This window comes from Apis mellifera, linkage group LG1, assembly GCF_003254395.2.
Source record: "Apis mellifera strain DH4 linkage group LG1, Amel_HAv3.1, whole genome shotgun sequence".
Taxonomy (NCBI): Eukaryota; Metazoa; Arthropoda; class Insecta; order Hymenoptera; family Apidae; genus Apis; species Apis mellifera.
The window spans coordinates 18,616,006-18,628,483 of NC_037638.1; the positions used below are offsets into that span (position 1 = coordinate 18,616,006).

Genomic DNA, 12,478 nt, shown 5'->3' on the forward strand with positions numbered 1-12,478 from the left:
GGTCAGTGAAATACCTCGCGGGATAATGTTGCTCTTGAGATATATATATATATAGGGATGAGATAATCTTGGATATCGTTTAATTAGCATATATCGCTGGCGTGCGATCAGATAATAATTGGAAATTTTAATTCTGAAGGAATATATATACATATTCTAAATTTTTGATATAATAATTTTTTCATCGTAGAATGATTCTCTTTGTTTCTTTTAGCAATTTAACATTCACTTTTTTGTTTAATAAGTAATAAAATAAATGGAAGGAAGAATAAATTTAAACAAAAATTTTTTACATGACGATATTCAGTAATGGATAGTTAAAAAATACAAAGAGAAAGTACAAAGTGGTTAAAATCTTCAGCTATTATTTACACTGCATATAGAATTACTTGGGAAAAATTGGCCTGTAAAAATGTCTTTCATCTTTTCGAACGTTCCTATTAAATTTGTCAATGTTCTCGCAACAAGTCTTCTTCTCTTCGAATGAAAGGACAAATAAAAATCATTTCCTCCATTGATTTTTCATTGCTTCGATTCGAGATCGTTGCGTAATCAAATAAGTGACAAATAGATCGTAAATCTTGATACTTAAACTCAAAGGTACACGTTAAGCCTCCGTTTAATACCCCCGACTCAAAGCGATTGATCCTCCTTGAGGGCGCGTAACCTAAAGACGATCCTGCTCTATGTCACGCACTCTTGGGAAAAGGTTCGATTTGCAATAAACTCTAACTCTGTCTCTTCGTACCGTAAACAAATTTTCGTCTTTCGATAATGTAAAACACGTTTTCTCTTCTCCCTCCTTTTCTCGAAGGAAGGAGAAGAACGATTCGTACACGTCGATCAACACCTCACTCTTATCCGTAAATAGAATACGAACGAATGATAGTAGATGTCGTGAAGTTCTAGTCTGTCAAAGTGTGAAAGATTAATCAATGAAAGACGAAAAAAAGATGGAGTGCTGGATGTCACTCTTCAGATTTTCTGAATGCGACTGATGTTGCTGCTGCTGTTGTTGCTGCTCTTCCTGTACAAATGCACCAGCACTTTTCAAGAATAAGAGGTGAAGAGAAAAAAAAGAAGGAAGGAGGGAGGGAAAAAAAGGAAAAGGAAAAAGAAGCTGACGTCGATTCGTGACCTGGCTCGGACGGCAAACTGATTTGTCATTCAGGTTGCATGGAGGTTTGCTCCGAGGTCGGGAAGTACATTATTCATCCCTTATCCGGGCGAGAAGAGCGAACGAAACTGGTGGTAAGGTGCCAACCAAGGACGAGACGAGGAAGGATATGGATGGGGGGATGAATGTAAAAAGGGAAGACACGAGCCTAACGAGATCCTGGTCGATCGACGGGGGTAATCCAAGATTTTGTCAGATTACGATCGATTTGAATAAAATGTTTACATCGGATCACTTTCGTTATCCCTTACTACTTTCTTACTCGTACAAAATTATCTAAAATTGATTTACTCGATCTTTTTCGTTAACACAAACTCGTATAATATGAATTTCTGATTGAATTCAATACACCAGACGATGCTATACGCTTTGAGTATGTTCCTCAAATGCGATACCAATATGGTGGAATGGAAGAGCGGTGCGTACAGCGAGTTTCCGAATGGCTAATATTCAATCGGAACGATCGAGCAAGAATTTTTCGAGAAATTCTGTCAATTCCCTGTCTCGCTTAAGCAAAAGCTGGTGCAACGTGTCTTTTCATCGGAAGCACGTTCGCTGTACGCCGGCATTTAGAAACAGCATTTACACTTCAGCGAAAATTCTTCGACAGTTGGAAGGTACGTTCCATTCGCGGAATTCGCGTTGGAAAGTAACTTTGGTGAATCATGTTTCTCAACGAGAAGAAAAGGAAAAGAAATTTAAAGAGGACCGAAGAAAAAAAAATATCAAAGAGAGAGAGAGAGAAAAAAAAAAGAACGGAGAGAAAAAAAAATGGGTTGGAGAAAAAAGAGGGAGAGAAAATGTTGGGAAAGAAAAACAAGGGGGAAAGGAAAGATTAAAGAAAGAGCTTGAAGTTTACTTAATCGCGCGAACCTATGATTTAACGGAACTACTGAATAGCGTTGCAACTTTGGTTCGAAAAAAAGGAAAAGAGAAAGAGAGAGAGAGAAAAAAAAAAGCTTCTCGAACAGCCTCGAGAAATCGAATAGAAACCGAACGAGCGTTCGGTGATACCGTGACAGGACGAATTGAGATTTAATTTTACACGAGGCCGAATTCGTTCCGCGACCTTTCTTTCCACCATGCATCGATGCACGTGTGTATCCATTGTACAGCTGTGCGAGAGCTCGGCCTCGTGTACACCACCGGGGATTTCGAATGGAGTTTAAATCTGGGTGGTACGCGATTTTAACAATACGAAACAATCTTTCCTCCTTCTCTCCATTTTTTTTTTTTCAACCGTCCTTCCCTTTCCTCCTTTTTCTCCCTTTCATTCCGATGGCTCGACTGTTTAACCTCGGTTACGAAATAGGATCTCAGGACTCGTCGTTCGAAGAGCGGTTTTAATCGAGCGCACTCGAAGACGAAAAAGATCATTTTTATTTCACATAAAGTTTGAATCGAAGCAAGTATATCCAACGAACAAATCGAGTTACAAATACTTTGAATACGCGAATACGTTATTTCAAAGCTATTTTTTTCAAATGCAATCTACATTTCAAATACATTTTTTTCGGTCCGAGTTAACGCGGTTTTCGAGTGCTTTCGAAAAAAAAAGAAAAAAAAAAGAAAAAAGTGGAAAAAGGAAGATAGAAATCAATCGAGCGATAGAGGCGAAGAGAGTAAATTGAAAATAACTCTTTATCTCGAAACCCCATTTTGGATCTTTTAAAAAATTCATAGAGATTCTCTCCCAGTTGGCGGATCTCCACCGGACCAAGATTTTTAGATTCTGTCAGGGACAAATGTGAAAGGGACAGGTCGCACGCGTATGACATATTCACATGTACGTACTGTGTCCACAGCGCACGCGAGCGCGAGCGCGCAAACAGAACGGAAGAGACACACAATACGGGCGTTCAGGATTAGGTTTACTTTGCCCGAGAAGTGGAAACCTGGAGCGGAGCCCCGTAATTGAAGGATAGGACCATCGAAGCAACCGGTTATTTCTCTAGGTAAACAAGCCGAGAGAAACGGGCAGCCGGCCGGGCGTGCAAAATGAAATATCGTGGAACTTAAACGGCGCCCGATCCTCCTCTCTCCCTCTGGCTATGCTTACTATCCACGCTCGATCCGTGCAAATAATACCTTTAAATCCGGTAAATACCTCGCCAATGGCCCCCCCCCCCTCGTCTATGATGAGACGAGAGATATGAGCACTCGTTTCGAAACACCACCTATTCTTCGGATTCCGGAATGAGAGAGAAACTTGCGAATAAATTAACTCGCGCGCTTCTTTCCGAATGGAATTCGATGTTTGACGATCGAACGCTCAGAAAGGAGGATAATTATTCTCCCGTGTTCTATCCTCTGCTATGGCTTTCCAAATATTTACCTATTCCACTTGGAACGCGATAAAAAGAGGAGGATGGAAAAAAGAAGAAGAAGAAGAAAGAAAAAAAAAAATCTCTCGCCCGACCGTCATTTCATCCAATCGTTAGATAACAAGATCCTGGCCGAAAGGTAAATCGCCGATTTCCGCGACTTTTCGTCTCTCGGCTATTTCGTTACGTAAATTTGACTGGAGTTCAATTATTCAAACCGGCTTTCAAGGTTCCATTCCGGCAGTCGGTACACCATCCACACCCCTTGCCATCTACCGGAGTTAGCCCATTACGCTCAATACACTCTTTTCCCCGCCACGAGCGCCTCATCCCCTTCTCATCCCCTTCTCTCATTTCGCTATCCACACCACCACCACCCGCCAGACCTTCTTTTCTCTACATTCGTTCCTGCCTTTTAACATAGTTTCCCGGAGAATGGGATTTCCCGGGGTGCAGACGGACTCGATCACTTTGTCCGCCTTATTCTGCCCGGTTTCACTGAAACGATGGAATTTATCATCGAGCCACCGAATCGCTTCTATATCCTTAATTTCTTCCCCCTCCCCCCTTTTTTTTTCTTTTTTCTTTTTATTTGCATCGAGTTGTTCTTTAGAAACGAAGAGGATATTATGAGCCTCGTATTGTACCGGAATAATCTTCAGAAGGGTACTCGTGATTCTTTCTCTCTCTATCTCTTTTGAGACACGATTAAAGCTATTGCATTTATCTTCTACTTTTGTGAATAAATTATTATATAATTATGAATTTTCATGCTTTCATTATTTCTAATTTATATCCCCTTTTATTGATCTAATTTATGCAATAGTTTGGACAACGAAGCTAGGCTATTTATAGAATTAAATTTTACGTTTACGTTTAAGAATTGTATTAACTCTTTCCCTCTTTTTTCCTATTGTTTTCAAGAATAAAGAAGAAATAATTCTGTAAAATTTAAAATATATATCGTTTAATAATAGTTAATAACACGATATATCGAGCTCAAATAAACATATAATTAACAATATTAAAATTAACGAATAAATTCGTTATAGGATGAGGATAAAATTCGCGTGTACTCAACTACTGGAACACGAAAGTACTGGAGAGGGGGGGTAGGATAATATGGCGGGTCGATTTGCGTTACAAGTTATCCGTAGCGTACACGTGGAAAAGCGCACGAAACGAAACAATTGGAGGAATTTCCGTGGATGGAAGACAAACTCTAATGAGTCGCGATAGCACAAAAGCGTCGTGCACTTATCGAGCGTGTCCAATGCTGGGGAAGGGAGAGAGAGAGCTCGTCGGAGCTTTAATAATGCAAAACCAGTTTGCGTTTACCAGAGCTCGGTTAGTGCTTAATTACGTGGACCCGTCTGCTGATTAGATATTGTCCTTCCAACTTCGCCGCCACTGTCGTCGCTATGAAATCCCGTTAATTATTTCTTGACGCCCCCTTAGACGTACTCGCTGAATCGTCCCCGCTTCTCTAGTTTCTTCCTTGTATCCCCCGATACAACGGATTTCTTGCACGAGCATCCTTCATCGATTCTTAATACGTCGTTTCGTGACGAATTTTGATTCTTTCAAACTCGAAGAATAGAATTTTCCATCACCTTTCGAAGGCATCTATCGTGTTTGGTCACCCGTTAGATGAAGCGGTAAACAATATCAATATTGGTAAACGTTACCTTCTGTTGGTGTTCCCAGACTTAAGGCAGCTTGCAACTACTTAAGGGGTTAATCGACGAAAGTAGCTCCCTCTCGACATGGCCTGTTTCTCGGTACACAGAGTCGTCAACGGTGTAAAGTAAGATCGAATTAACTTAATGGACGAGAAGTGCGGGCGTCTCGACGCACCCATGGTAAATATTGGCCGAGGACGAGCGGACGACGCCTCGTTAGTTCGCATTTTCCTTGGCCGAGGAAAGAAAAAAGAAAAGAGAGAGAGAGAGAGGAAAAAATACGCGAGCACAATCATAGGTAGAAAACTAAAAGTTATAAATAAGTTTTGGAGTCCGGTCGAGAAGAAAGATTCGGAGAAGAAAGAGAGGTTTGGAAAGAGGGGGCACACTGTATGGCTCCACCTGAGCAAATTTCTTCGAGTTTCCGCCGGAACTTTCTTCCTCCTCGCCAAGTTTCGACAAGGGATGCAGCAATTGCGACTTAATTCTTAACCGACGCTTTCATCGTAATCCTCCGAGCCAAGGGCCTGGGCTACGATCGCATATTTAAAAGTCCGATCTCTGCTTTTAATTAATCATCTCTCCAAGTCGACTTGCCTCCGGAATTCCTCGAGTCGGAATATAAATTAAGAAGTTGTTTCGAGAAGGGGGTGAAGAAGAAGAAGATGTGGAAGAAGATAGAGAAAAATAATGCTCGTTAAAGGCGACAGTTTTTTATGTGTAAATGAAAAAGTAAAGCTCGTTGAAATGTATGTAAATACGCGTTTACATATAAAAATATATACGCGTTGGAGTAATGTTCGTGTAATGACGGAATACGGAGCGTTTTTCCGATAAACGTAGTACACGACTTCGCTTTTCTCCTCTCCGTGTGTTGTTTCCCTATATTTTCAAAGTGTTTCAAAAAACATATGGCTTCGTAAAACGAAAAACTAAAATCCTGATTTTATTCCGCGCGAATTTATCCTGTGCAAATTTCAAAGATACCCTGCATCTCGATCCGAGATAAAATGAAGTCGGCTTTGAACGTATCACACGTGTACACAAACGAGTATGTTAAACGCGTATTTTAGCGACACGATGAAAACTTGCAAATGAAACCACCAAAATTTTATCGAATTTCACGAGCGTATATAATATGAATTGAATAAAAACGCCTGATGAAAACTAATTTTTTTTTTCCCTTGTTTTTATTATTTTCCAAAAATCGATATCTCATTTATAAAGGTTGTCATTACCAGCACGCCACTTTTAAAATGCTTTCGGTAATTAGGAGATAATAATAATATTTCGAGTTTATCAACGTTATACCAACTACGGCTACGGTATACGGTTGACTAATGACAGACCTGTATCACTGATCGATGTTGGTCGAGTTTTTGATACAGACAAATATTTCAATTTTTAAAAAAAATATCGTGCATCGAACTTAACTAACATCGCATCAACAATTTATAGGTACAATGAACCGTTTATTTGATCAATGTTTATGATTATATTATGTTATTATCGACTAAATTATGTACGCATATACAAAATGTATGTCAAAAGTTCATATATCAAAAAAAAGCTCTGACCGGTAAATTTAATTTATAAACAAGTAACAAAAATAACAAAAAAAAATATACCCGGAGAAAGACATTTTAACCAATGAAAATATTTTCAACATTATTACGCGTGTGCTAATAATTAACGTGGAAGGAACCTTTAATTAACAATGGCAATTGTATTATTCTATGGCTACGCCGTGTATCCATGGGTAAATAAGCTGTTTCAATATGTATACATATGCATCGTATTTATATTAAATATTGATGTAGCTCTCGCTAATGTTTCACATAGTCTAAATAATATTCGAAGCGAAAGCATCCGTTGGTATCGCTGATATTATTATAACGAAATATGATAAGCCGTTCCTCGTTATCAATTGTTTAATTGCCAAAACTTTGAAACGGATTTATATTCGTTAAACGAACCTTGAGAAAAAAGAAAAAAAAAAATCAACGATATCTAAATGACGAACGTAGAAATGGATTGGACGAATAGGTGATATTTCCGTGCGTTTCAACGCAGCGCATCTCTGTTACGAAATTACGCGACACAGGAGAATAATTTGTTTGCGATAAATTTAATCAAAGATAATAAGCGTGTCGGGGGTTGTCCATTATTGTTAATTAATTTAAAGATGGGAACATGTTACAATTAGTAATAAAATGAAGTTTCATACTGTTCCGAGAATACAGTATCAAATATTGACAGGGAATACGACGGGTCGATACGGAAATTTCTAGCGTGCCACGTCATTCGAATGGTTTGCATTCATTATACGACTCGAGTGAATCTCCAGGATTTCGGACTATTATCAACTCGATAATTGTTTAACTCATTAATATTGTCACTTTTGTTCCTTATAATACTTTTATATATAATTCTGGATGGATTTATATCGCGTTATTTTATAATATTGATTTAATTTTAAGATTTAATTATGGTGAAATCGAATAATACGAATAATATGAATAACACGTATCTGGTGGAATTATCCAAATAAATATAATTCAAATTAAAAGTAAAATACGTACATTATTTCTTAACTAATTTCAAGATTAATTTATGTATTGAAATTTCAATCGGATATTTCAGTTTGAGTTTAAGATCATCCAGTAACTTTTTCTTTAAATATTCATAATTTCATTTCATTCCCAGTTCTTTATGAATTATTTATAAAACTTCTTATTTAATGACGAATCAAATAAACCAATCAACAAATTTCTCTTATTTTATTATCTTACTCGTCCTTTATTTTCTTTATTTCCTTTTTCTTTATTTTCATTATTTTTTTCAATCCCAAATACTTTTCAATTAATTCGCGCAATCGAAATTTATTTATCGATACATGGTTGCACTATGCTCGATTAAACGCGGGTCAGAAATCGCACTCGGACGTGCGTAAAACACAAGATTGGATGGAGTGCGGTTTGGCAGGCCGAAACTCGGAAACTTTCGCGCAAAGTACAAAATATGGTGGTACGGAAGGGATACTGACACGGTGCAAAAATTGCTCTCTCCCGAGAGATAAACGTTTCCGATTCCGAGCTGGCGCCAACTTCCTTCGAATCGAACGAATTCACGACTCACTTATCAAATTGGATTTTTAACTAAACTCAATTACACGATTTCACGGAGGAAAATTAATACTTTGTACGGCGCGATATTTTATTCTTTAAAAACCTCGAGTTAAAAAATAAATATCCAATGTCCTTTTAAAGTGGCAAATCGATATTTTCAAATAAAACCCTTTCGGTTGTCTTGATATCTTTATAAAATAAAATAGCGAATAAAAATATAGTGAAAGAAATAAGTGGCGAATATAACATCAGGATAAAAATAAAAATAAAATGTAGAGAAAAAGATAATAATCGTAACCACTCACCATGCATTCACCATTGATGCAAACGTCCATGCTATCGGTGTAGCATTTGGTGCCATCCTCGACTTTGTCCGCGAGTTGAACCACGATTGTTTCCTCGCTGTCGAGCTGCAAAGCGTCAGTGGCGTCGTGCGGAAGTGTCTTTTCGACGGACGTTTCCTGCCTGAGCCGATTCCCCGTGTTCTCCACCGATTGCTCGCCACGACAGATCAAAGCGCACGGCCTGCTAGGATCGTAATGTGGATACCATTTCAGCAATTGTCCGCTGTATGGCACATCGTCGAACGCGGCGCATTGCTCTGACCGGAAATCGCTCGGATTTTCGCAGGGCTGCAACCAATAGCGCGGATTTTTCTCTTGGAAAGATGTTTTCATTCTACGACGTGACGGATTGATATGACTTTAGACAGATTTGTTCTAGCGTCAAATGTGATTATCAAAGTTTTCAATGTGCAGAGATAATTTTGATGGATGTTTTCAAGGGCGTGGTGTCGCATATTTATAATTATTGGAAAGAGAAACGATTAATTTGTAAAATGCGATATGATAGTTCAAGTATCAAAGTATTTGTTGTACGATTCAACGTTAAAATTATATTTAATATTTTTTTCGACTCTTTTGTCAGCTCGTTCGTATCGTCTTAATAATTTTTAAGAATTATTCGGCTACAACGTGCTATCTATCTAGTGTTTCGCCATTGCTCCCATTTTAGTTGTTCGTAAAGCCGTTAAACGAAGCGTGCCAGCTTGTCTGGAAATCGTAGAGGATTTTCACAGGGCCGAAAGCAAAGGATTTCGACGAAGCAGATCATTACCCAATTAGGTCGAACCGTTATCGGTATTTTAAGATGTCCACTTTCGAAAGCGATCAAGCCGCGTTGATGTCCTCTCTAAGCCCAGCAAAATGCTCGAATATTAGGGACACAATATTTCCTATCGATCTCGTTCTTACCGTTTAATTAATTACGCGATTGCGTTCGTTTTGTTGCGAAACGTTGTTTCACGGTTCAATTACTCGTGTTCATTCCTTTTTTTCTTTCGATAAAATTATTGTATAAAGGGGAACGTGAACAGAATGAAAATTAATTCGCGCGATTATTTATTTAAATTGTCTATCTATCAGCGATGAAAAAATCAAAGAAGAAAGATCAAAAGGTTGTAGGTGTTTCGTTTGTGTTTGCACGATGCTCGATCATTCACAACCGAGTCGGTCAACAAAATTCCACGCTAGCAATGGCCGCTAATTATCGTCGTAATTAACGGGTTGGTAATCAGATCGGATATGACTCGAGGGCGTTCCAATTGTACGTTTTTGCCGGCGTGGCGAGCTCACTTCGATCTCACGACGAGCCAACGAACCGCGATGTAAATTGACCAAAGAGAAGGGTTCATTATTGTCGACCGTGTTCCATTCATCGTTGTTTCCATTTTCCAAGCCATTCAATCCGGAAAAAGTTGAAGAAGCATCGAATTAATCGTTTTTTGATTAATAATTAACGATCCTCTTCCCATTTAAATCGATGAATGGCTGTTAGTCGGTGCGATTTTAACGAAACAATTGATTTTGCTTGTCTCCTTCTTTACTTCGAATATACGTCGAGGAAATTGTCTTCCGTATTCGTGCAGCGGAAGAATAGTTGGTCGGTATCCTATTAGAGAATATTCCCAAGATGCAATCGAGTTATTTATCGATAGATCCTAACGCAATGAGAAGTTTCGAATTCGAATAGATACGAAACCAAGTTGCATTTCCTGCATCTTCAATTACTAACTACGAACAAACTTGGTTCGATGGTACAAATAATAATCTGGAAAATATCGAATTTTAACGCGATAGTATAATATATAAATAATTTCATTTTAAAACGTAATCAGATAAAAAGAAAAAAGCTGTAAAAGTATCAATGAACAGATGTTAAACAAATAAGAGGAAGAGGTAATTTTTCAAGAAACACGTGAAAAGATTGTTAAAAACGTTTAAACTCTGTTCCCAATAATTATTAGATTCGATGAAAATGCACGATACTGGCAAAGGGATGTAGAATGTCGACGGTTTCGTGGCGGCTCGCGTGATGTTTCGCTGTTGACGGAATGCTGGTCGATTTTCAACAACGGGGACATCGAAGTTCCGTATTACTTTCCGGGTTCTAACGAAGCTGATTAACAACGGTGCCAATGGTAATTAATTAACGTGCCACGCCAACTATAATTTAGTTAGAATCCAGCATCCAGTTACTCGTGATTGCATAACTGTTCCTTTCTTTCGACATATCGAGTAAATTTGACCCTCTGTTCCAGAACTTGATTGCATACTCGAGCATAGTTTATCAATCGAAATTACATGTTCGATATCGTTAACTGGCTAAATATGGATTGGATTATTTATCCTCGAATATAAAACAACGTTTGAAAGATAAGAAAATTTTGCTTTTAAAATTTTATTTCTCCGTTAATTTATTCCTCTCAGGAGGATCACGTTTGATCAAACCGGACATCCGTCTATAAATTATGAGAATCGTATTCATCGTCATTTCGATAATCTCGTTTTATCATTGCCGATATCGTAGGCTTGATTAAACGGGTGCAAACGACGCGGCAAGGGAGAAGCGTGCTCGTGAAATCGATGTCACAGAACGTACGTTTTCGACGTACAGGGAGACTCGCAACGTTACTCTTTTTTTTTTCTTTTTTTTTTTTTTATTTTCCTCGTACAATAGCGTATATTTTAGGCGCGAAATACCTAGCTCTCCGTGTCATTCTTTTCTCTCTCTTTTTTTTTTTTTCATTTTATTTAATTACTCCATCCAGTTACCAACGAGTCGTTTAATCCGCATTCCTCTTTTCCGCCGCGATAAAAAAAAAAAGGGAAGAATGGAATGGAATAATCTAGGTTATCTTTAATTATTCTTAATAATCCTTAATAACGCTCAATCCTTCTATTAATATATATTATATTATAATGATGAGCTCAATTAAACGCGAGGGATTAAGCGAAATAATAATTTTTATTTTTTTAAACGATATCCATTCATTCGGATCGATTTAGAATATATTCTGTAATTTTAATTTAAAGAACGAAGATGAATGAAGAGATATCGTTCAAACGTGAAAAAAAAAATGTATTTTCGAATTGAAATTAATTCCATCAATGGGAAATCTTTCTCCGCGATACGTTCGCGCGAGCGAATATTGGCTTTTCCAGTTTTTTTCAAGGTAAGCTTTTCCGCGAAAAATCCTGCCCGTTTTATTTCCTTCCCCCTTTACATTTGTCTCTTGCCACCCCACTTTCACCCTTTCGCATCTTTCTTCCCGTCTACAACTTTCTCGTGTAGAACAGTGGCATTGAATTACCCGACGATCCATCATTTCCCGTATACGAAATGCAAAACGCTTACTTACGGGACACCTGTTACATACTGGCCGTCATCGATCGATCGATACAAAATTCGCCGATCGAAAGAAGAAATATTGTCGATACCGGACTCGATAATCGTTACACGAAGCGTGGCACGTAAATATGGGCAATATTCTGTAAATAAGTAGAACAGATGATGGTATCGTAAAAAGATAATTGCTTCTCTAGGATAATGGCGCGGGATAAAAATATAAATATATTTATGTACGCTTTTTTAAAGAAGAAATTGTAACAAAGATTTCAACCGATCCTTTGTACTTCATACTTATTTCAATTCTCTTTTGATTACGTCAACATTTCCATTGCGTTTGGTAGACTAACTCAGAAAGCTAATTGACCTATCTTGAAACTCTTTAGGACATTCTATCGCAGTAACTCGTTGGAAGAATTTTATTTTGAACTTTATGTTTCACATTCAGAGACGGAAAGACAATACGTTTCACCGTATTAC

General features: G+C 38.0%; 1 protein-coding gene across 9 annotated transcripts in view; it reads right to left on the minus strand.

The window, feature by feature from the left end:
- The window catches only part of LOC410696 (protein madd-4), a 186,238-nt gene that overhangs the window by 24,498 nt on the left and 149,262 nt on the right, over positions 1-12,478 (minus strand). For 8 of the 9 annotated variants that reach the window (XM_026440580.1, XM_026440578.1, XM_026440582.1 and 5 more), the window contains one exon: positions 8,617-8,943. The exons of the other annotated variant lie outside the window; for it this stretch is intronic. In XM_026440580.1, coding sequence (XP_026296365.1) covers positions 8,617-8,943 — 327 coding nt within the window. The remainder of the gene's footprint in view (positions 1-8,616; positions 8,944-12,478) is intronic. 9 annotated transcript variants of the gene reach the window in all.